Below are 24,090 nucleotides of genomic sequence, written 5' to 3'. Positions count from 1 at the left end.
GTGAACAAGGAAGAAAGCAAGCAGGAAACCAGTGAACCTTCTGTTATGATTTTCATTGTAGATAACATTCCCCCAGTGGCCCTTTACTGTGTGTATATACACACACACACACACACACACACACACACACACACACACACACACACGTAAGAAGAAAGTAAGTTTCACTCTGCAGTTAGTATTTTAGTTTAGACTCATTAATAAGATAGTAATGTTTTACGGGACAGAAACTGGATGACGAGGTCAATTCATTTTTATGATTTTTGTTTTTTTATGAGGCTAGAACATTACTTTTTATTTTTTCAATCTATGAAAAATAAAACCCTTTTATTCTTTAGTTTGTTTGTCCAAAATCACCACATACTGGGACATTGGTTTCACTGGAAAGGAATCATTAAAAGAAAGGTTGGTCTATGCTGTGGAAAAATACAATATACTCCTTAAATGTGATTTTTGGATTACAGATAATTACTCAGTTCCTTCAGAACGACTAGCATGTATAATCACAAATTACGCTATTAAAGAGTGAAACAAAACAGGTCCTCTGTGTTTCCAGATGAAATTGTGGGCAGGAAATGAATTACAGTTACTGTGATGCAGCCTAATGTTCTAACAAACTAGTGTTGCTGATTGATCCATAAGAGTTTAATTCAGGGCTATTTTTCTGATTACACCGAATGAAAGAAATAAGATGGCAAACATCTATTTATGCAAGGTTAGCTATAATAGTCAACCATTCTGCTGTAGGAGAGCAAGACACTAGTGTGTGTGTGTGTGTGTGTGTGTGTGTGTGTGTGTGTTTGTGCACGTGTAGTCATGCTATTGAGATGTCATGTGGAGATAAGAAGTCTTTTGTTTAGGGTTAATCTGACCAATCCTGGGCTCCCACCCATGTCCCTTCTCCCTCACTGCCTCCTCTGAATCCATCCTTCCTCCCTCACTTTGTTCCTCTCCTTTCTATCAATTACATCCCCTCAACACTTTCTTGCTCTGCGTAGCAGCTGAGTACTATACTTTAATCTTCTGTTGCTACGGTGAGCATAAGACGTTTGTACCGCCATTGGGAGGGTTAGACCACAAAAGATAATTGGTCCTTATAAAATCCAACAATATGTGAAGAAAACAAGTTGTGGGCTAAATTTATGAAGAATGTCTAAGGTATTTCATCATCAACACTTAAAAAAATGAATCATGATGGTAAGATTTTTCCATTCATGTCTCTCAAAAAAACAAAACAGGGCTATAGATGCATGCGCATTGTTGACCCTCCAGGAATCTCTTTTAATGCACACAAGAGCTGTCACTGTTAACATGAGATGGGCTGGCTGTCTTGGAGTGATTAGTGGCTGTGAAGGGGTTAAAGGCATGTGTGTGCTTGTATGGTTTCTGTGTGTGTGTGTGTGTGTGTGTGTGTGTGTGTGTGTGTGTGTGTGTGTGTGTGTGTGTGTGTGTGCTCTGAATTGTGTCTGATAGACATTCTCCCACACTCTTGCCCTGTGGGACATAGGCAGGCAGATGGCTGTATTCAGGTCCACCACAGGTCAACATATGGCCCCCGAGAGACAAAGTTTGTTTGTGTGTGTGAGACAGAGAATCTCCCTCTTAGGCTGGTATGCATGGGTGAAGGAAGCTGAATGAGTAAGAATTGGGATAATAGTGGGGTAATAGTGGAGGCCTACATAAAATGCTGTGGAATAAGTTGCGAGACAAAGAAGTGGGACAATTTGAGAGGATGAAGGCGGGCACATCAGAAGCTAGCTAGCAATTTACTAAGCTCCTATTTTTACTGATTAGCTAACTATTAATGTTAGTGCTAAATAAATCAGTTTAATGATTACAACACTAGTGCTAGTTCACCTAGATAACTGCTAGGTACTTCACTACTGAGAATACACATGCTTAAATGTTAAATAATTACAACTATCTAGCTCCAGCCTACTATCAATACCGTCCTTCTGTTAGCATCCAAGTAGCATCAAAATAAACTCCTATGGAGCAGCCTACAAACACTTATACCTGCTCTATTCAGACATGTGGGTGTTGTGTAGCTGCATTTATTGATGAATTAACTACTTAATTGATGTTGTTTTAAGACCAAATTGTCAGGGTTCAACAATTACTTTAAACGGCATTTGGTGATTTCAGTTCGTCTCTGCCTACAAACTACAGTGAGCTTTTGGGAAACCTAACCCAGATCAATGGTCTCTGACAACTTCTCACACTAAAAAGACTTCAGTCAGTCCATGTGGACAGTGTTACTCAATTCTAGCAAGTCATCAATTTGAGAGAATGAATGCTGGTTTACTTGCACCCCCCCAGCACCTCCTTTCTTTCTTCTAGCCCCTGAACACACCCCTCCTCCTCCTCCCACCCTTCATTGACCGCCCCTCTTTGTGAGTGTATTGGTGATATTGTGATGCAGGAGGAAGTGGAGCGAAGCCATGTAGAGCAGCACAGAACAGCTGTGAGTTGAACTCTCACCATCACCCCTCTCCAGTTTTCCTCAATTTAGAATTTGTATATTTATATATGAAACTTTTCTCACCTTCTCCTACACTGCTTGCCTCCCCCCCCCCCCTAATAAACTTCTCCTTTCTAACTTTCAAGTCCCTCCAGTCTCCTGTAGAGGCTCTTCATTCTCTCCATTTTATTTTCCTCTTGTCCCCTCTCTCAATCTCAACGACTTTCTACAGTTCAGCCCCCTCTCAGGCTTTCTCTTTAATCCCCCCCCCCTTCTCTCCAGACAGGATTTGGGCAAAGTGTTTAATGGATTGCAACAAATGGTTAAAAGAGTGGGCTATAGTCAGGTGCTGCACATTTATGTAGACGCCTAACTCAGTTGTCTTGACTGTATTCTTCTTTCACAACATCTCTACAGTTGAAAAGAAATTCCAAAAAAACAGAAATTTTGCTGTCACCTCCGATGCACAATGCAGATCAGCAGGGCTAGAGTGGCAGTCTACTTATAACCAGGGGTCTTATTTAACTTTTCTTGCTCTCTTAAACTCATTCAAGAACACTTGTCTTGAGGGCCAGCAGGACATAACCCAGTTAGAGTGCTAACCCAAAGTTTTAGACAAAGGAGTTAAGAATATATTAAAGGGAATGCAGTATTGCCCTTCTAAGAAGTTGGAAGACTTGCAAGAAAGAGATTTTTTGAAAGAATGACCAAAACTGATGCAGCGAAAGCCGAGGCATCCTGACTTTTAATCCCTTTCATGGGTCAAGCTCCAAAAACACTGGATTCTACACTTCCCATTATGCAACCAACAGCAGCTCTTGTATTAGACCCTTCCTAACTCCATACCATCTGTTTGTAGTGCAGGCTTTCTGTAAAACAAAAGTAGCTTGGCTATTGTATCAGTGTTGTGGCAACAGATGTGGTGACTTTTTGTGTTGCGGGAGTGAAAAACTGTAAAATCAAATTATAATATGACATTTACAAATATATATCATTGCTATTATTTCAAACTTTGGCTATGCACAAACTTCACTGGCCATAGATAGCCCCTGAGCGTGGTTTTGCCCTTCGTTATCGACTGCCATTACTTTCAAATTCTGCTCTGACGTCGTCATTCATGATAATTGCTATTATATCACATATTCAAGGTATTACTGAGGCTAAGTTTCTCCTTGTAAGGTGAAATACACCCTCCATGGTGTGTCTAATATAGACGGTAAGTTGTCACAGCAGTAAGAGCAGATATGTAAAGCAGAGTTGTTATTCAGTGAAAGTCACATTGGAGATGCATTAAAAGGATAAAGTTACATGTAACGACCCTTTGTTGTGTAAAACTATCACACTGATGGCATTAGAATACTGGAACACAGTTATTAAAGCAGAGTGAGCAACGTAATAAATCAACAAGAGCAATAATGTCCATGTGGTGCTATACCAAAATAAGGATTAATAAAGTGTTTTTATCTTATGATGGATTTGACAGAACCTGGGTAGACTTATTCTAAACACTAACTCAAAATGACCATGGTTTTCTTCAGAACTTTTATACTGAATATCTGAGAAGTGCAGTACAATCACATACAGTAGAACCTCTTAATACCAAGCTCATGATATGGATCAGCAACCTGAAAGAAATATTAATACCTTAAGCAGGGATGATGGGAAATGGAACTGCTGTAGCTAGAGCACAGTGTAATGTGTTGTTATGCGGACGAGTACTAAAAAATAAGTAAAGGTGCACATTAACATAAGATTTGAACTAAATAGTTCTCTTCTATATGCATTTTGTTCTTTACAGTAACATGAAACGTGTCAACAAGCTTTGAATTCTTTGCACAAATATTTTTAAAGTTGATGTGCAAAAATAGTTTTGATTATTTTTATGAATTAAAATACCAAACTTGCAAAAAAGAATACGCAAAGGGTATTTACACATCTTGTGTTATCACGGATTGATTATAACAATAACAATTATTTGAATAATTAATGGAAGAAATTGTAAAGACTCTGAAAATCTATTTTAAATAACTTGGAGATTATTTAGCTGTACCAAACATTGTGCAAATAAATACACAAGGGGGGATTTCACAGCACTGTGTGTTCAACTACAGATTCTTCTATTTCCCAGACAAACACTGGGAGTACATCAGAAAGATTAGCTAAAGATCTGAGGGAAAATATGGACCAGACATGGACACACTTAACAGAACTTGTCATATGGGAGAGCAACAGACATGAAAAGAACGGCAGCTTTATGTGTCCCCCTAGTGGCACAAAGAGGCAACAGCATCTACCAGTAAGATTATATTTTATCAGCCTTGTTTTGGGGGTGTTTGTGTCACATGAAATGAAACAAAATTAAATAATGAAAACAAACAGCACATATGTAAGCTGTTTTAGTATTCATATTTGAGGAGATTTTTATACAAAGCAAAGTAACATTAACAAATGTAACCCATAAATCCATGTTGCAGTTTACTGTATGCGAGGAAAATATCAACACAACATACAACTCGTATCAATGCTGTAAAAAACATTTACATTTTGGTACAAAAAAATAATAATCTGTAAATTCAGTTTGAGTGGTTCTCAGGAACTGTTATCACTTCTAATAATAGAACATAATTAAACTAAAAGTCCTGTATGAGTGACTCATTCTAGATTTGCATTTTGCCTTCAAATGAAACAGCCAGCTCCTAAAGGCAATCTGCTCCAAGGCAGAACAAAGCACCAGGAACCAGGTACAGATTCTGTCTGCAGAGAAACAAGTGGTTCATAATGAATCTGATGGGCCAGGTGTAATAGATGCCAAAAGGCTCACTAGCTACTATTTGGATTGATGCTAAAATAGATGCTATGGCAGTTGATGTCTTATCCTAAATTCTTTTTAATGTTCATTTATTTCTTAGTAGGTATTTCTTAGAACTCTAAATTTGGGCACTCAACATTGCAACACATTACATAGAATATTAACTTACTTTGTGATTTACTATACATTTACATTACTGTATTGATATCACTGACAGTCCATATTTGAGTGGTGTCAGTCAGGGCCAGGCTCCACTTCTTTAATGAAAACTTAAGTTGAGAACACCATGCATTGTTTCACTCAAATTAGAAATAAACTATCGAAATGCAAAAAGAATAAAACAAATCTTGTTCTGTGTCAGAGTACAACAAGTGAAAGGTTAGCTTTGGCTAAGCCTTTTTGCTCTGTCACAGGTGGCCGGTTGTCAGCAGAACCTGGCTAGTCCTGTTTGACCCAGGTGAGTAAATTAGGTTGGTGTGTGACTCCCTCTGTGGTTGGACAGGAACTAGTATCCTCTCTTTAGAATGAACAGAACCCCACATGGCCCTGTTCAGCAGCTCCAGGTTAGCACGGAAGTTTAGATCACAACTTCTGGACCACCACTTGGAATTTACCTGTCAAGACAAAATGAAGGAGAGATGAACCATGTGTTTGAACTTTAAGAAACAAACTGGATGAGTTACATTAACAGTCTGGGCACAATTTGAAGCCAATGAGCATGTTATGTCACCTCGCTCCTTCCCACAATAAAGAGAACTGCGATTGGTATTCTGGGAGTACTTACAGGACGGCATAACAGAGACCTCAGCTGTCACCACGCTGTCCAGACCAAGGTTAGACAGAGCTCCTCTCACAATGCCACACGAAAAAGCAAGGTACTGCGGGAATAACACACACAAATATAAATTAGCTTTAACAAGATGGATTGTTTTTTCTTTGGCTGTACACCAAAAAAAAAAAGCCTTAAGTGACAACAGTAGGAATGTAAGAGAAAGAGAAAGAGAAAGAACAAACCTTAGGAGCCTGATCCAGGTACTGTTTTCCATTGGAGAGCTGAGTCAGCAAAGAAAACTTGTTGTCCTGCAGGACATACGTACCCTATGGCAGAAAATAAATGCATGTTTAGTGACAACACTAATTACAAACAATGAATATGCTTCTGTATAATATATATATATACTCCTATAATTCAGAGGGATTTAAGTAATCAATCTTCAATCAAACTCAATTAAGGTGATAAAGTAATTCTAAGCACTTCTTTGACATAATGACGAGTGATATCTATCACAAACAAAGTCACAATTTCATGGAAGAGACTGAAATTCCTGTTGGTGGAAAGACTACTCTAAACTTTTACTTTACCTGATGGTTTGTTCTGAGGTTGTCAACCTGCCTTCTGAACACCTTTGTCCAGAAGTCTTTACAGACAAACTTCATTACATCCAACTCATCTTTGAAGCTGGGAGAGTCCCTGGTCAACCTAGACAAAGCAAACATGAAGACAGACATGTAGAGTAAGTGAAGAGGATGCACGTCACAAAGCATTTAGCATTACACGTACATGTGTGCTCGTCTACCTCTCAATGAGCCCTTGTCCTACCCTGAAGCCCATGCTTTCAAGGACAGAAACACAGACAGCTCTGTCCTGAAGAGAAGAAATACAAGCTGTCAATTTGCTCAGTGAACAGAAGCTAGCCTACTTGTATTAGTGTGTCCTGTAGAAGCTAAAATATTATAATGCAACGATGAGCTGGATTGTGAGGAAACACATGGTATTAAGTAACGTTAGCTGGTAGATTGTGCTTTGCAAGGTGATTACAGACCACAGTGTAACTGAAAGCTAAGGTTCCTCCATACACGTGTCAGTTGATTGATGCATGCCTTTATTGAACACACCTTGTTGTCCATCTCTCCTTTACTGGATTGCTGCTCCTTGTAAATATGTGACACAATCTCCATATGGAGAAAGTCAAACAGAGACTCGTCTGCCATTCCTGCCAAACACACAGCCGTGATTATGTTGCTCAATATAACGCGTTAGTAAAAACAGGTTCACTTAATCTAGTTAAGCTTTGCCTCAAAAGAGAGAATCATCAGTTACGGTAGCTAACGCTAAAGTAATATGTGAAGACCTTCAATGACGTTAACGTTAGCTTGATAGTTAGCGCTAGAAAGCTAGCTTGTGTTGTTTGCTGGCATTGTCCAGGCCTAGTTTTTCATATCTCGGTATGAGAGAGAATTAGGACAAAGCAATGAATCTAATGCTATATATATGACGTAGCTAAATCAAACAAAGTAAACTGTTAAATCTACTGTACCTGTCAACAGACTGTAGGCTACACGAAGTAAACACAAGTCAGCTTCCTGGGCTGCACTCGATATATCTACCAGGTAAACTGTGCCGCTCGGGTTTCACGCAGGCGGAGTTAGCAGTAGTTTTCCCTCTGTCATAACGTGAACAAAAGCCCAGTGGTGTCGGAATACATGCTCTACCAATAATAAATCATACATCCAGTAATAAGCCACATCCACATGCTATCATGTGGAGGGCGCCAATAAAGCTGGTATCATAGACACTGCCTGAAACAATTTCAGAAGATGATGTTAAATTTCGGTGTACGCTGATTTCCATTACAAACAAATTCTCGATTATATTGGCGCAGGCGTCCTAATCGCGGCATGATTGGTCAGATATCACGTGACATTACAGCGCACATCAGAGTGGTTCCTGGAAAACAAGCCACTTCCTAGCTGCTCATGTGATTTGTATTTTTAAAATCAACAGAGAAGGTTTGACTTTTTAAAAAAAAATGTAGACTCTATATTCTAACGTTTAGCTTACATTATATTACAGATAGCAACAGGAAGTGCCTCTGCTAGCTGCCGTTGCCACAATTTGAGCTTGCCCTTTCTCCTATAATTTGTTTTAATGTAACGTTAGCTAAAGACGTTTCGTTTTGTGTCTGCTTGTGTGTAGTCATGTCCAGCGGGTACCAGATAGTGGTGCAGGGTGAGGCCTCGGAGACGGACTCTGATGATGAAGTCTACATCACCTCCATGTCCGCTCCCCAAATTGCCACAGTCGGAGCCAAGGTTGTCTTGTGTGTGTGTGTGTGTGTGTGTGTGAGAGAGAGAGAGACAGACAGACAGACAGACATTAATCAATCTATTCACTCTGCTGTGATGTCTTGGATGCTGTCAGGTTCCCGGGGAGGCGTCTGAAACAGACAGTGATGGTGAGGAGGAGCAGGGCGCGCGAGCCTTCCCACCGAGCCAGGACAGCGCCCAGATACTCAGGAGAGACCTGCCTCCTCTTATTGTAGTCAGAGACCACCCTGACATACAGTCGATAGTGGAAGACAGGCCAAGTCCCACACACAGACCACAAGGTGAGGAATGCAATACAGCAACTTCATTATTAGAATCATTAATGGTAATACTTAAAGTGTGACAGATTACTCCACTCGTGGGTCACTTTTCTGTCTTGTCATGATCGTCGTCAGTGAGTGGATCTCCTGGCTGTATGAATGATTGTAGGCTATGTATGAATGGGGCCAGCTCCATTCACTGATTTAAAACTGATTTTGTTTTTCCAGGTGACACGCTGTTACAACAGAAGCTGCAGGAATCTAACAGTCGGCTGTTTTCTGACGTGGGACAGACGGTACGACACGTTTATGGCAGCGCCAGTAGAGAGGTACGTAGATGTGTCGGATGCTACTTTTACTACGTCAGAGATTTATGATACGCATCTTGTAACAGCTTATTGGCTGTGGTTGGAAATGCCTTAATTTTAGTTTTTCTGCTTGTTTTTGTGAAAGATTCACAGTGCAACAGCTCAGCTAAATGCTTCGCAGAGCGCCATCATCAATGCGTCCCACAGCATCAGATTAATCCTGGATGACCTGAAGGCTGTGTCCGAAAAGATTGACATCATCACCAGCTGTCAAATACTGCCCGATATCAACATCAACAATCTAAATAATCATACTACTCCTGTACCTTAAATATATAAATAATGTATAAATAATTGTGTATATATATATATATATATATATATATATTAAATCGTACAGTCACACTTAAGATTTATTTGTCTGTCAGGATTCTCTGTCTTCCAATGTTCTACAGCTGTCTTTCAGGCTAACACTTTGATTAACATTTAACATAGGAGTTATCACAATATCCATTTTTGTTTCTAGTGGGTCTTTATGAATCTTAATATCTCTAATAGGTCAACGAGGCAGATTTGCTCTGACACTATAATAATTTGTTTCCCTTGTGTTTTAAAATTGTAACATAAATGTAACTCACTAATATAAATATATTTTGTTGGAAACTTGAATGCTGTTAAATGTTTTTAAATGTGTCGTCTGGTATAAAAAGACACAAAGTGTCAACAAGCATGAGCCCATAGCTGCTGCTGATGGTTCATTGACGTGGCGTTGAATAAAGATCAGTCCCGAAGAATGGTCTCACTTTCAGTTTATGAATATAATTAATTTTCAAAAACAATACCATTAGACGAGCAGAAAAGAACGCATACACACTGCATACATATTGAAGACACAATTTACAAAACTAAGTTAACTTACAGTCAACAACCCATTCAATTTGCCCAGGGTTGGCCAAACATCTCAGGAAATCTTTTCACAATTACAAACAACTACAAAGTATCAGACTGAATGCCGATAAGTTATCCTCTATACTAAGAATATATACTGTAAGAGTGATGCTGATATGACAGGCCATATGTAGAAACTATTCAATATTCAAAACTTCCTGTCCCTTCCCCCTGGTTGTACCTTCCATCCATCAATTAGGCACCTGCCCATCCCATCCAACAGTCAACAGCTTCACCATAAACCCACACAGTCAGTGTGTCAGACAGGTGTGTAGATATATACAGGTACTGTACACTAACACCACTACCAGCAGGTTGAGAACTGCGCCCACAATACCAGTGATGCCAAGCATGTGCTCGGGGTCCAACTTCCATCTGGCTGATTCAGGAAGCACGCTGACAGAATCGGCCACCTGAAAGAGACGTGCAGTGTTCGGTCAATGTGTGTACAATGTTCATGTATTCAAGGCAGGAATTATTAGATTCACTTTTAGTGTCTTGACATATTTCAGCCACCTGATGGCGCCATCGATACAGACATGAACACTAAAGAAACGCAACGCAAAACTTTCCTGTTCTCTTCTTAATAAATCCATAATTTGCTATATATAATGATGTGTAATATATGTATTATGTCTATTATAATAGTGGAGGAAGTATCCAGATCTTTTATTTAAGTAAAAGTAGTAAAACCAAAGCAGAAATACTCAAGTAAATGTCATGCAATCAAAATTATACAGGTAAAAATGCAAAAGTATTATCATTGAAATACAATCATTGAAGTACCATCTTTTCATTCATCATTATACTTTTTTTTTTTTATTTCAGAATAATATCTATTACGGGATTATAATTATTGATGCATTAATGTGTACATCACCTTGATGTCGCAGCTGGTAAAGGTGCAACTCAATTTGATTACTTTATTTTCTACTAAAATAATTAAACCCAAGGGATCATTTTATCTTAACCTATAATGTTACTTCATAATATATTTTTTCATTATATTTTGTATCATTAATTCCAATCTGCAAAGTAACTCAACCAAACAAATGTAGTGGACCTAAAAGCACAATATTTGCCTCTGGATTGTAGTGAAAATATAGTAGTAGGAGAAAATGGAAATACTCATGGTAAGTATAAGTGCCTCAAAAGTGTATTTAAGTACAATACTTTAGAAAATGTACTTAATAAAAGACAGTTCGTCATATTTAATTGATGTATAGACACATGGTGGTGAGAGATATTCTGTTCAGTTATATTCCCTTCTCTGTCTCATATAAAGTTACAACATAGTGATGAAAAGTATTCCATGTATTTTAATAGGAAATGATGATGATGAGCTTAAGTACTTTTCTTCCCCCTGAAATTGACCTCTCTACAGTTTCTCTTTCCCCTGTCATTCCTCAGGTCTGTTGGCTCCATTACTCAGCCTTCAAACTCACGCAGAGCACAATAAAAGCTACTTCAACCATAATCCTGTTCAGTCCAAAAACAAACAGATCCAAACATTCACAGGGACGGTGACTGGCAGGAGCTCTCTGAATTAAAGTCTTCTTTAAACTCTTCTCCTAGGACCAGAGACCCACAGGTCTGTAATAAATGAGAGGATAAAGGGATGCTGGTCTTTTTCCCCGCTATGCAGCTAATGGCAAAGATTGTAACACAAGGCCAAGAAGCTGCTTGTAGCTGTCTCTCTGTGTGTGTGTGTGTGTGTGTGTGTGTGTGTGTGTGTGTGTGTGTGTGTGTGTGTGTGTGTGTGTGTGAGTGTGTTTTCATAACTTGTGAAGACATAAATCTGTTTACACGGTAATATTGTTATTGTCTTGGTTTAAGGTCAGGTTAAGGTTTAGAGTAATGGTTAGGTTTAGGCTGGTAGCAGTTAGGGTTAGGGTAAAGTTAAGTCTCCAGGAAATGAATGCAAGTCAATGTAATCTCCCCAAAATGAAAACACGAGTCTGTGTTCCGTGTGTAAGAGTGAAGAGGCTTTAGTGCCCTCTTATTTGTGTGTTTGTGTGTGTGTATTGTAATTATCACTGTGTCTGATGGATAATATTTTCCACTTGGTTTCTGAAGGTGTGTGTGTGTGTGTGTGTGTGTGTGTGTGTGTGTGTGTGTGTGTGTGTGTGTGTGTGTGTGTGTGTGTGTGTGTGTGGAGACAATTTAAAAGCTCTTTATGAAGATAAATAAGCTCCCAGTAGAGATATTTGTACTTGTCATGTCGAACAAATCCAGTTTCCTTTAGGGAATTTCCATTTCCATTGTTGTTCATTATTTAGCTTGAAATTATTAAGATAAACAGACACACACACAGTGCAGCGCTGATTCACATTCATCTAACTTAAAGCAGAGTGTTTGTCATTGGAAAAATTGGTAATCAAGCAACATTGAGTCTTCATTACAGGCAAAGCTGAGGGGCAGAGGTAAGAGGTTAGATAAGGTTGTGAACCTCCCTCAGCCCATTCTTCTTAACAACTATTCATTAAAAACGGCAAGAGATAATGTCTGATTTCTGAGACCATAAATTGGAAAAAGGAGGGTTAAAGCAAGTGTCACTCTTGGTCAACATTTGGAAGTACACAAGTTAGATTCATGTCTTTTGCATGTGCTGTATAGGTATCTAAATAATTTGTGAATTTTTTCCCAAGAAATTGGGAAAGAACAAGACCCTAAATGATACAATTACATTCAGTTGCCAGTTTAGTGGGTCCACCAGCTAAAGCTACCTCAGTCTAATACAACAGTCCTGCAATACATTATAGCTAACTGTATAATGTTCAGTTTGTGTTGAACTGTTTAGAGAGGTGTTGATCCAACTGTATGATCATTTTGGAGTTTGTAGTGCTGTTGATATGTAACGTAGAGGGTAGAAACACCTATAATGTCTCTTGTCCGTCAGCTTATCCTCCCTCTATCTGTATTGTTCTAAAATGCTAAAAACAATTGGAATAACAACTGTGTGTTCGTTCAGGTATCACCCTGGTCTCACTGGAACAGAGGCAGCAGACCACAGAAGGAGTGAAAGAAGTGATCAATCAATTGATCAGGGATTCTCGTGGGATGCAGATAATAATGAGACCCTGAGAACGTGTGAATCTGCAATCTTCATTTGAGGAACCAGCTAAACAAGTATTTCTTGCATCCTCAAACATTAATTATCTCTCTTTCCTTAGAGTGTGTGTGTGTGTGTGTGTGTGTGTGTGTGTGTGTGTGTGTGTGTGTGTGTGTGTGTGTGTGTCACTCAGTCCCAGCTGTCCTGACTGAGCTCCAGGTTTTGAGGGCTGCATAAGTTATTTGGAATGAGGGCAAACACAACAGCATTTGGACTGAAACATCACATCAACATCGTCACATGTTATCAATGACAAAGATGATGATGATCCACATATCCTTTCTCCCACTGTTGATTATAAAGCAATTATGCTAAAATAACATTATAAACAACATTTTGTTCCATTTCCTCACAGGAAAATAACGGCACTTCTGTGTTTGCCAATGATTGAGGCAAAACATATTGATTTTCAAATAGCAATATGAGCATATCGAGTTTTTTTCTTGTAAAGACAAAAACACAAGTAGTTTCTAACTGTGTGTAGCACATCACTGTTTATTACTAATATACATATACATATTAAATTACCTTCAACATTCAACGGCAAGATATTCAGTCTTCATGTCCTCCTTGACAAGGACATCAAGGACTCTTTTTTTAGAATTCAACTAATCAGTCAACAATGCTGTGAGAGCAATTTCCTGATTTCTCCCAGTGGGAAAGTGATCCAGTTTGAAAGTGAAATGTAAACAACTTAGATCTGTCCAGACACAGTGTAGCTTGTGCATTAAACGGAGACCAGGGTGCATTTGACGGAGTTTAGAAACAATAAACATGAGCAAACAACTATGTGACTCTGTGGGTATTTTCCTCCAAGGCTGGTGAACTTCTTAGGGACTTGTTACACTCAACAGGCAAGTAGGACATTATATTGCTGTTTACATAAAACATCTTTCCTTGTTCCAGTGACTGTGGCTTGAGGCTCAGAGCCAGGGATGGGGTTCATGCTTGAGCTGGCAAACTAACTAAAGACTAAAATAGGAACAAGGCAAACAATGGACCAGGGCGCCGAGGAGAGATCATGAGTGTTTGCGGTATAGAGAGTGCAGAGGGTTAGGGAGAACAGGAAGAGGAAAGAGACACTAGATTATTAAATCATACTAGATTATACATGTGAGATGTAGTCAGATCTATGCTGGCGACCATGGGGTATATGAGTCTTCTATAACTACATTTGTATTTGTGTGTGCACAGAGGGCAGCCACCCACATTAGCCAGGTCAGTGGCTGTCTCATGGGGTGCCTGAGGACACACTGTTAGTTTATTTTGGCTCGTTGAGCATGGCTGCACACAACGGCACAGGTCTACCAAAGCAGCTATACTACTTTAAAAGAGCTCCGCTCTGTGGGTGATGCCCTTGTTTTCATACTGATGGTGCATTCAAGACAACATGAAATTAGGATGCATCCCACTGACTATAGCCAGAAGAATAAACGAGAGGGAAAACCCTCTGAGGAGCTAAAGGGAACAACAGCACCGAGCACTCAAGTTGCATCAGGGTGATAAACAGTGAAAAAGTGAATACGCAACTGGATTTCATAAGAAAAACGAATTTGGAGGAGCTCAGCTTGATTATCTTGTCAGCTGAAAGGACTTACTTTCAAGCTACCCAATTTAATTTAAGACAAGAATCATCGGGGCAGAAAGATAAAATCCCAAGTGATACAAGTATGAAAATGGAAACTGGAAATGTGATCATAAACCTACACATCCTCAACATGAAAAACATGTTAGTGGAGATAATGATGTGCAGTTAACTGTATGTGTGCATCTAAATTATGATGCAAACCCCTCATTTGTTGGTCTTTTAAAATTCAGAGTACAAAAACAATATGCAAAAAACAGTTGGTGGACAAATGACTCAAAATCTGACTCATATTTCATATTTGCACTTATTTTGACATGTAAAGGGTGATTTTAAAACTAGAGTCACAACAAGAGATTGTTCAAATGCCTTTTCAGATTTAGTTGGGATTGTAGTCCAGTTATCTAATGCACTTCTCTTGGTTGGCAGGTTTACAGCTAACTACAACACATCTATAGGAGGAAAAGCTACATTTTCTATCGACAGAGGTCCAAAATATCAAATCAAAGCAGTAGACCATTAAGACATATTTCTAATACCAACAGTTAAAGTTTTTGCCAAACCTGATTTTATAGGATTTAGATTTAGCCATTTATATCAAAGATCAGTGAAACAGTTTGAAAGTGGTGTTTTTCATTTTTATTGGCATTACTATAACTATCAATTATAAACATTACATGAAAGTACACCAGATCTCACAGCATTTGTTCATAGGATCGTAACAAACTGTTTCTATATCATCAGAAATTGACATAATGTTCTTCTGTGGTGTCATTCTGTGCATCTTCCATTTCAAATTTACAGTTTGATTTTGGCTTGATTAGTACCAGAGCAGCCACTGTCCTGGAATGTTACTCAGTAAATCAGCACGTCACACAAAACTTTGGTTAAAGGGAAGTTCTCATGCTTTCTTACACCTGGCAGTTGCCTGAATCACTAGTCCTGCCTGGTCATGGAATGATTTGCATTCAAAAGTAAAGAGAAATGTGAAACAAACATTTGTTTTCATGCATGCCAGGACCGTATGTTAACATTTTGCTACAGTTAATGCAGAAAGTACTGGAACACTGGAGTCTGTTTTGCCCACACTTTTTTTTACAAAACTGGGCAGAAACAATTCAGCCATCCCGTGCAAATGTGTTTTTCTTTTTCAGTGACTTATCTTTTGTCAGAAACTGAGATAACGCAATATTCTTCAGCTTTGTTGCTCTGAGATAACATTAAAATATCTTAGGGATCTGCTTGTCCACATTATTTTCTCCTGTCTATAGTCTCAGACAGTCTGTGTCCAATATGCCCTCTCAGGCTAAAAATCAATTCAGCTCATGCATCATGAAAAAACATGAGAATTCATCTTCGCTTTGGCTGAACATAACACAGTCACTGTCTGGCTCATATTCAGAGAATGAGCATTTTTGAATCCAGACTCCAGAATGAGCATTTGCCTGTCTTTAAACATTGCTTTGTTGTTTCCAGTGTTCTGTGTTAACAACCTGTGCCTGGGGCCGCGGTTAGGAGTTCCAGGTGCACATTGATGCACATGTTTTTCCTTTGGCATTAAATACTATTTCCATAGCATACTGTGTGTGCACATGTTACCCTATTTACCTTGAACAATGATAAAAGAAAATACCATAAACAGGCATCAAATAAATCATAAACAATGCAAACAGTTCTGCATTTCAATGGAGGAGTGAGACATTTGTATTGTTGAAAAAAAGTCCATCCTGTGTGTGTGTGTGTGTACTTGAGGAGTTGGCTGACTGTCAATTGGGACAGCAGATGGTCAGAAGTCACCCTCTAGGCACCTCCTCACATTGGCCTGCTTGACAGAGAGTTTGTCATATTAAAACTGGTTTCCATCAAAAACTTGAATTGCGTGCAGAACATACAATAACATGTATCCCAGATACTGTAGCCAAGGAGTTTGGTCGACTTATCAAGAGCTACTGCAGACAAATACTTGACTTCTTCCCTGACCAAAGCTACAGAAAACTTCAATAAAGACTATACATCTGCAAAGATTTAGACTTTAATCCTTTGCAAATGTTATTTAAAAAGGTTAAATATACCATATAACAATTGGTTGGATAAGATGGGTGAGTAATACATATTTAATATTAGCACAAAATAAATGTCTGTCAGTTGTTTCAGTGTCGGAGAGTTTTAGCATTGGCCTTTGAAAACACACTTTGATCAAATTGGTCCCACTTTTGATTGAGGCACCATTTTAAAAGGATTGAAACCAATTTTGTAAGCAGTGGTGAATAAATAATTTTGAACTATTTTATAGATGAGTTAGAAAACTTTATTAGAAATGTTAGCTTCTGCTTGTTTGTGTTTTTGTGTTTTTTTGCCTTAGCCATAGTGCAACCCAGAGTCGTCCTTATTAATGGCTTCAAATTGATCTAAAAAAGCATTCATGGATGATTTATCAACCGTTAGTAAAGCCATTAGTTACAGCCTATAAACCTGTTATGAGGAGGCCTTTATAGAAGTGGTATGTTAAAACCTTTGCTAGTATCTGAGTAAACCTGAGTTAAACAGTTGAGTATGCTTATTCATTTTGTTTGCTTGCCAACATCAAGTGACCTTTTAGAGGCAGCACAAAGTGAACTGAAAATATCTCCAGTGCTTGTAGATATTTCAAAGTCTATTTGAATATGTGTTTCTGCACAGCTGTGGCTTCAACTGTCACAGTCTGACAGCAGATGTCTTGCAAAGCAATCGTGGCTTTGGTCCATTCTTAAAATGGATTTAGCTCAACAAACTCCACTGTACACTTATAAGATGTGACAGGAAGTAAATGTGCAAGTCACATTGATCTCAACGTGCTAACGTTCGAATCTCCTGATGTGTGCTGAAAGATGATGTAAAATTAAACTCATGAAGAGAGATGCAAGTAAGTGTGCGTATGGGGGCTTGTCTCTTTCTTTGTGAGGACCAGTTCGACCATTAAGTATAGAGAGTGAGAATGTTTTGGGGATATTTAGGCTGCTGATTCTCACAGCTGGGGTAGGCAGTATATTTTTGTCGTTGGGCAAAAAGTCCAAAATAACTTTTCAGAATTTTGTAATGGAAGTGGTACCCCTGGGTAGGCAAAGGAAAAGGCCAAAAGCAAAACAAAAAAAACCTGCCACAATTTTAAAAACAGCCCTCATCTTGCACCAGAGTACTGGTCATTCATTTCAAACATCAACCTTCACACAGTAACCAGTAAGAGTACTAGTCACTCATTTCAAACAACCCTGATGCCGTTACATAGCACCAATTCTAACTTTCTGTTTTCATTGCAAACTTTTGGGCCCTTTGAGATGACAGTCAGTTATTGGAGGCTCTATAGAGCTACACTACCGGCAAAGCGAATCAGAGATGGAGAGAAAATGTTGCTAATAATTCAGCCTTTTGCTAACTATAGCCATCAGGGCTGCACCACAGGTGTCACTTTTTACATACTGGGTACCCCTTGGCATCACTTAGGTTTAGACAATAAAACTAGGTTAGGTTTGGGAGAAGATCATGGTTCGGTTAAAACAAGTATGTTTTTGACAACCTGGAAAGGAAAATGGGCTGGTAACCCAGCTCTCTATAGCACATAATGGTAACCTGAAAAGATGCTCCACAGTTCTTTGAATAATATTACATAGTTCATTGTGGGAACATAGCATGGGGCCCCCTGGGAGAATGAGTCCCTGACAACATAAAACCTTTTGAAAAGATTAATGCATGTGCCTTAACATAATCTTGAACTGGGGAATATAGATAAGCTCCCACTATTAGAGAGATGGAGAGAAAATGTTGCTATTAGTCAAGGCTTCAGCAAGTCACTGCCGTTGCAGAGCCACTGCAATTTTCTATCCAATACTGAAATGCTTTGCCACTGGTGTCAGAATCTCTTTGATAAGTCCGTCTTCTTTTTTTGGGTTGCTTTGTAGTGTTGGCATGTTGCTGCAAATGCTGGAATATCAACTTTTCCTACAGGATATTCTGCCATTGAATCAGGCTTTCACCAAAGGGATGTGCTCTTACATCTGTATTTGTAGAACAGCCATAGGAACGCCTTCTCTCTGAAATTACCTGTGATTGGTCAAAGTATCACATCACGGGCTACATTTTCTAACCCTCAAAAACAGAGCCAAGAGGAGGTGCAGGAGTCTAGTTTTCTCTAAGACCACTTGAATTACAACATGCCGAAAGGTTTTTATGGAATGTTGCGAGTGACAGGGTGAGAAAGAGAGAGTCCTAAGGTAGGTAGTTATTACTGCAGGGAAGTTGCGGTCACTTGTTTATCCAGCATTCTGTTGACATGGTCATGGAAATACTTATCGGTACTATTCTACACTTAATAGACCGGCCACCAGAATCATAGACATGTGTTGAGTTTCATAACAAACATACTCGAATGTGGTGACTGTGCCTTTTGCTTGCAAACCTGTTTAAATGTAACACTTGATGATAAACTGATGAAAATACTAAGAGCATACTAGACTCCTATATGCAATGATTATCGAAATCTCAACACTAAATTGTTAGGTGAGCAATCAGAGTTGCTACTCGTTCATTATAGAGAACCAAATGAGATACTCTACTATTTTTGTCTTTGCCCCAAGAACTTCTGACTGATGGTGTATGAAACTAAGTCTGTGTATGCGTACATATAAAAGTATTGTGCTATGTGAAACAACAGCAGAGACTGATGTGGGTCCTCTCAGTACTATGTCTTCTCTGGCGTTAGCTTGTTGGTGGAGAAGAGGATGACGAGGATGAGGTGTAGATTCAGGCCAGTCCTCTCTGCACGCGTGTCAGCTGCATTTAGGTTTGATCCTCCATTAGAGCCACAGTGCTTTGGCCTAAAATCATATCCATTGTGACATGCAGCTCGAGTAGAAATGTTGTAACCAAATCCCGAGTTTTTCGTGCCGTTATGAGTTTCAAGACAGATGGTGGGGTCTTGTACAGAGGTTTTATGTCCTCCTTTTTCATACAATCCACACTGGTTCAGCGTGATTATCTTGTTGCTGTTGCATTCCTTTGTGTTGCACTGCAGCAGGCCGCTGTCTTGATTTTTGCGACATTGTGTCAGTCCCACGCTTTGCCCTCTCCGGCGATGCTCTGTGCCTGGCGTACAGATCCAATAACAGAAACTTGACACCAGAAAATAGACCATTATCCTGCGGTACCAACCTTCCAGAGAGGGATCTTTGATGGTGTGCTGAGCCGCTGCACAGGCTGATACATCAACACAACCCAGTTTCATGTCAGGGTGTTTTCAACATCAGTCAGCATGTAGAACAAACAAAATTACTGCAATAAATGGCAGTCCTCACATCAGGTATTTTGGTAAGCATAATAAAGATTATAGTAATCAGCTTAAGTTTATCAGCTTAAGTAAACATCTCATCATGCACATATGTGAAAGAGTACTGCATCTACAAAAACACCAACTGTAGGACACATTTGTACAAAAAAGGTCAATTATTAAATTGTATTTGTATTATACATTACTTTTTGAATAAATATAATTTTCTTCAACTACTAATATTATTAGTATCCCTATATTACGAGGAAAGAAACCTCCCTAAAATATCACATAATTCCCAAATTGACCGTAAACTAGTGTATGCTTATAGGTACTGGTATGGTTGGACAACACACTCTTAGGTACAGGTGCTGTTAGCTGTGGCAAGATTATCTCATGGCTTGTACTGTGTTCAGGTACATATATCAGATGGAGGTGTATATGTAGACAAAGACAAGCAGGAGGAGGTTGAGTACGATGCCGATGACTCCAAGCACAGCCAGGAATCGCTCCTCTGGTGTGCTCAGGTGTGGACACGTTAGGTCCATGTAAATCTTTTTCACTCTACTAACCACAGAAACTAGTATTTAGCAATGGTGTGAGTGAATACCTGTATATTTGGGTACATTTGTATTAATGTAGATTTAATTGTGCTAAGAAGTAAATAGGCGTATGGGTTCCTCTGTTGATAATTCACTTGGTAAATTTGGTCCCTTTTAAGAGTTTTAGCAGCATACCACATCTCTTACTATCTATTCATTTAGTCAAGTTACTTCAAAGGTGCCTTGTTTGTCAAACCTTTAAGATATATTTAATTGGCAGTGATAATATCTTAAATCTCACAAAGGAGCTTGATTGTTGAAAGACACACTTTTACAAGTTCTGCGACAAGATACAGCACAGTCAAATATGAACACTATCTGATCAAAGACACTTGTCTCTTGCCATATGTCATATGAATACGGAGACGTATCTTTTGACATGAGGATGTGTGAAATTGTCTTGAAAAATGGGAAGATGCAGTTTAGTAATAGGAGAGAAGTGCAGATGATTCCGCCTGCAGCTTCTTCTCTGTGATTGGTGGCAGTCTTTAGCTAACAGAGCAGAGCTGTCTGGTGTAGATAAATATGGCTACTATCCAGCTGAACACACGGCCAATGACCCTCGCATCGTACTGCTCACTCTGAATAAGCAAACTCTCTTTAGGTATATAAATACTTAAAGAGGAAGGTGGCAGTGAGGAATAAAGAGGGGGGACGGTGCCAACGTCTCTTTTTGAAGTTCTCGCAAAAACCTTAGGTGACGGAGGTGTAGATGTAGACAAATATGACCACTAAAAGATTGAGGATGGTTCCGATGATGCCCAGCACGGCTAAAATTCGCTCCTCGCGGTCGTTTGTGGCGTCATCCTCTCTTGCGTGAGCGCTGCAGACATAGCGGCTGCCGGGGACCATGGTTACCATCACAGAACCCCACCCCCATAGGGCGCGATGCCTACGGAGACAGTGATGAGGTGATGAGGGTGGAGGTGAGCAGGAGGACCATGTTGAAAGTAAGGAGAGGAGAGAGGCAAATGGAAACAGGGGACAGAAGAGAAAGAAACTGGTTATTTATTTTTATTTTTTCTTTTCAGTCTCACACATTTCCCTGCATGCATTTAGGCATTAAATATGAATAAATAAAACGTTAAAAGTTAGTGGAGAATGAAATGAGGTTTTTGACTTTGTTCACTGTCTGACCCATATTTAATTGTGTGTCTTCTAAGTATTTTTCTCCTTTCTACTCTTCCTTTCATTTTTCCTACATGGTCCTTTTCTCACCTCTCAACTCTTCTCACTACCTGTTCCTCTTCCTCCCCTAAACTTCTCTCACCTCTTTCACATTCCCATCATCTGCAAGACAACTCAAGCTCAACAAGACATAACATCCCACATAGTGCCAACACCTGTGGTGTTAGCAAGGAATTGCTCATGGTGTTTGCAAGGTGTAATGACTTGTATTTTGTTCGAAGGAATTAATGCCACCTAGTGTTAAAATAAGGTCTTTCGTTTTTTGCCAGTTTTCGCCCACACTGTGCAAATACTGCCGCCTAGTGTTAAGTGTAGCTAATGCAGTGTTCACCTGCGATATGTGTGACATGTGACAGGAAGTAACGTTGTATTCCTGTTCCTGATTTTGTGACAACATGGCTCCGTTGTACTAGAGTGACTGTACACCAATATCTTTATCCATCCTGCATTTTCTGGCCCTCTGAGTGGCAATGCCAGTGAGTATGATTTATGTTTATAGCTTTAGGTATTTCTGAGGGTTTATTTTGTTAGTTTGTTGTAAATATAATGACATGTGCAACATGTAACTGATTTGAATATAGGCAGATGGCACAGCAATGTACATTTCTATTATTTTGTATCACTATACAGTATTTAAGTTTGATGAAAACTAATATGTGCTTGTATATTGTCTGTCTGTTTTGTAGTTTTACACTTCTTCGTATTAAACCTGTCCAAATACAACACACTGGTCTGTTCCTTGGAGGAAGAGTATGATGAAGAGTTTAGCTGACTGCAAAGCCCAATACAGGACACAGATTCAACATTAGGTCCGAGCAGAACAGTGAAATGGCAGCACTCTGCGAGGGAGCAGAAGTCAACAACGGATAGCAACAACCTAAAGTAAAGTAAGCTACTCCATCTTTCCCAGAGTCGGTGGAGTATGCTCGGAGAATTAAGGGAGTCAACAGTCGTCAGCCATCTGTTGGGTTGAAAATGATCTGGTCCAGACTAGAAGAATGCTATGGCTCTCCTGAGGCGATAGAGAGGTCGTTGTTCATGAAACTAGAGAATTTCCCAAAACTAAACAGCAAAGACTACCTCAAGCTCCGTGAACTGGGAGATTTGCTGCTTGAAGTGGAGACTGCAAGTTTGATGGGTACTTACCAGGTTTAAGTTACCTAGATACTTCCAGAGGAATAGGTCCAATTGTGGAAAAGCTTCCCTTTCCCCTGCAAGACAAGTGGACAATGTTTGGGTCAAAATTTAAAGAAGAACATAAAGTGACATTTCCACCATTCTGGTTCTTTTCTGAGTTTGTAAGGAAGGAAGCCAAAGCAAGGAATGATCCAAGCTTCATTACTGCTTCTCACTACTCCATCCCAAAGAAAGAAGGTCTCTCACGCTTTTCCAATACAAAGCAATCAGTCACTGTACACAAGACCGATGTCTCTGCAGAGGCAAAATCAAAGACAGAAAAGTCAGTGGAAGATTTGAACAAGATGTGCCCCATGCATCACAAGCCGCATTCACTGAAAAAATGCAAGGGCTTCAGAAACATGCTTCTGGAGGACAGAAAGAAGTTTATTAAGGAAAATTACATCTGTTACCGCTGTCTTGCATCTTCTACTCACCAGGCGAAAAACTGTGAGGTCGCCATCAAGTGCCTTGAATGCGGGAGTGACAGGCACTTATCCGCTCTTCATCCAGGTCCACCAACGCAGCCAGTCAGCACTTTCTACGCCCCTAGACAGTATGGCGGGGAGGAGGAAGACAAAGACAAGCCAGATGCGACAACCATGTGCACGGAAGTTTGTGGAAGTAGCTTCTCAGGAAAATCCTGCTCTAAGATTTGCCTTGTTCAAGTTTTCCCCCAGGACCAGCGACAGATGGGTGTATGCAATCTTGTATGCAATCTTGGATGAACAAAGCAATGTTTCACTTGCGAAAGCTGAGTTTTTCGACATGTTCAATGTCAATAACACACCTGAACCATACACTCTGAAGACCTGTGCTGGGATCGTGGAAACATCAGGCAGAAGAGCACACGGCTTCACTGTGGAAGCCATTGATAAGACAATTAGTCTCTCTCTTCCCACCCTCACCGAGTGTAGTGCTATTCCCAACAACCGAGAGGAAATACCTACTCCTGAAGCGGCTTGGCATCACCAACATCTGAGGCCTATAGTTGAACACATACCACCCTTGGATCCAGATGCAGAAGTCCTCCTGCTCATCGGACGTGACCTACTGAGAGTTCACAAGGTGAGGAAGCAGTTAAATGGAAAACACAATGACCCATACGCACAGAAACTGGACCTGGGCTGGGTCATTGTAGGTGACGTGTGTCTTGGCAACACTCACAAGCCAGCAGAAGTTAGTGTCATGAAAACACACATCTTGAGCAGCGGACGCCCCAGCCTCTGTCCTC

General features: G+C 39.7%; 2 protein-coding genes across 2 annotated transcripts; one reads left to right on the top strand and one right to left on the bottom strand.

Annotated features, from left to right (window-relative positions):
- Positions 1-4,848: 4,848 nt before the first annotated feature.
- Positions 4,849-7,869, bottom strand: trappc6bl (trafficking protein particle complex subunit 6B, like). Its single transcript, XM_068709951.1, has 7 exons — positions 7,589-7,869; positions 7,167-7,264; positions 6,848-6,915; positions 6,633-6,750; positions 6,285-6,368; positions 6,055-6,148; positions 4,849-5,884 (listed from the first exon to the last, which is right to left on the bottom strand). Exons 2-7 carry the CDS (start codon positions 7,260-7,262, stop codon positions 5,853-5,855), a joined length of 492 nt encoding a protein of 163 aa, XP_068566052.1. The 5' UTR covers positions 7,263-7,264; positions 7,589-7,869; the 3' UTR covers positions 4,849-5,852.
- A 119-nt stretch (positions 7,870-7,988) lies between these two features.
- bloc1s3 (biogenesis of lysosomal organelles complex-1, subunit 3) lies at positions 7,989-9,740 on the top strand. The gene is made up of 5 exons (XM_068718164.1): positions 7,989-8,060; positions 8,248-8,363; positions 8,473-8,659; positions 8,867-8,967; positions 9,092-9,740. The coding sequence occupies exons 2-5, from the start codon at positions 8,250-8,252 to the stop codon at positions 9,275-9,277; spliced, it is 588 nt and encodes a 195-aa protein (XP_068574265.1). The 5' UTR covers positions 7,989-8,060; positions 8,248-8,249; the 3' UTR covers positions 9,278-9,740.
- The last annotated feature ends 14,350 nt before the right edge of the window (positions 9,741-24,090 follow it).

This window comes from Cebidichthys violaceus, unplaced genomic scaffold (assembly GCF_023349555.1).
Source record: "Cebidichthys violaceus isolate CVI_PGR_0920_01 unplaced genomic scaffold, fCebVio1.0.p SCAF_1, whole genome shotgun sequence".
NCBI classification, from domain to species: Eukaryota; Metazoa; Chordata; class Actinopteri; order Perciformes; family Stichaeidae; genus Cebidichthys; species Cebidichthys violaceus.
This window is presented reverse-complemented; position numbering and strand designations above follow the sequence as displayed.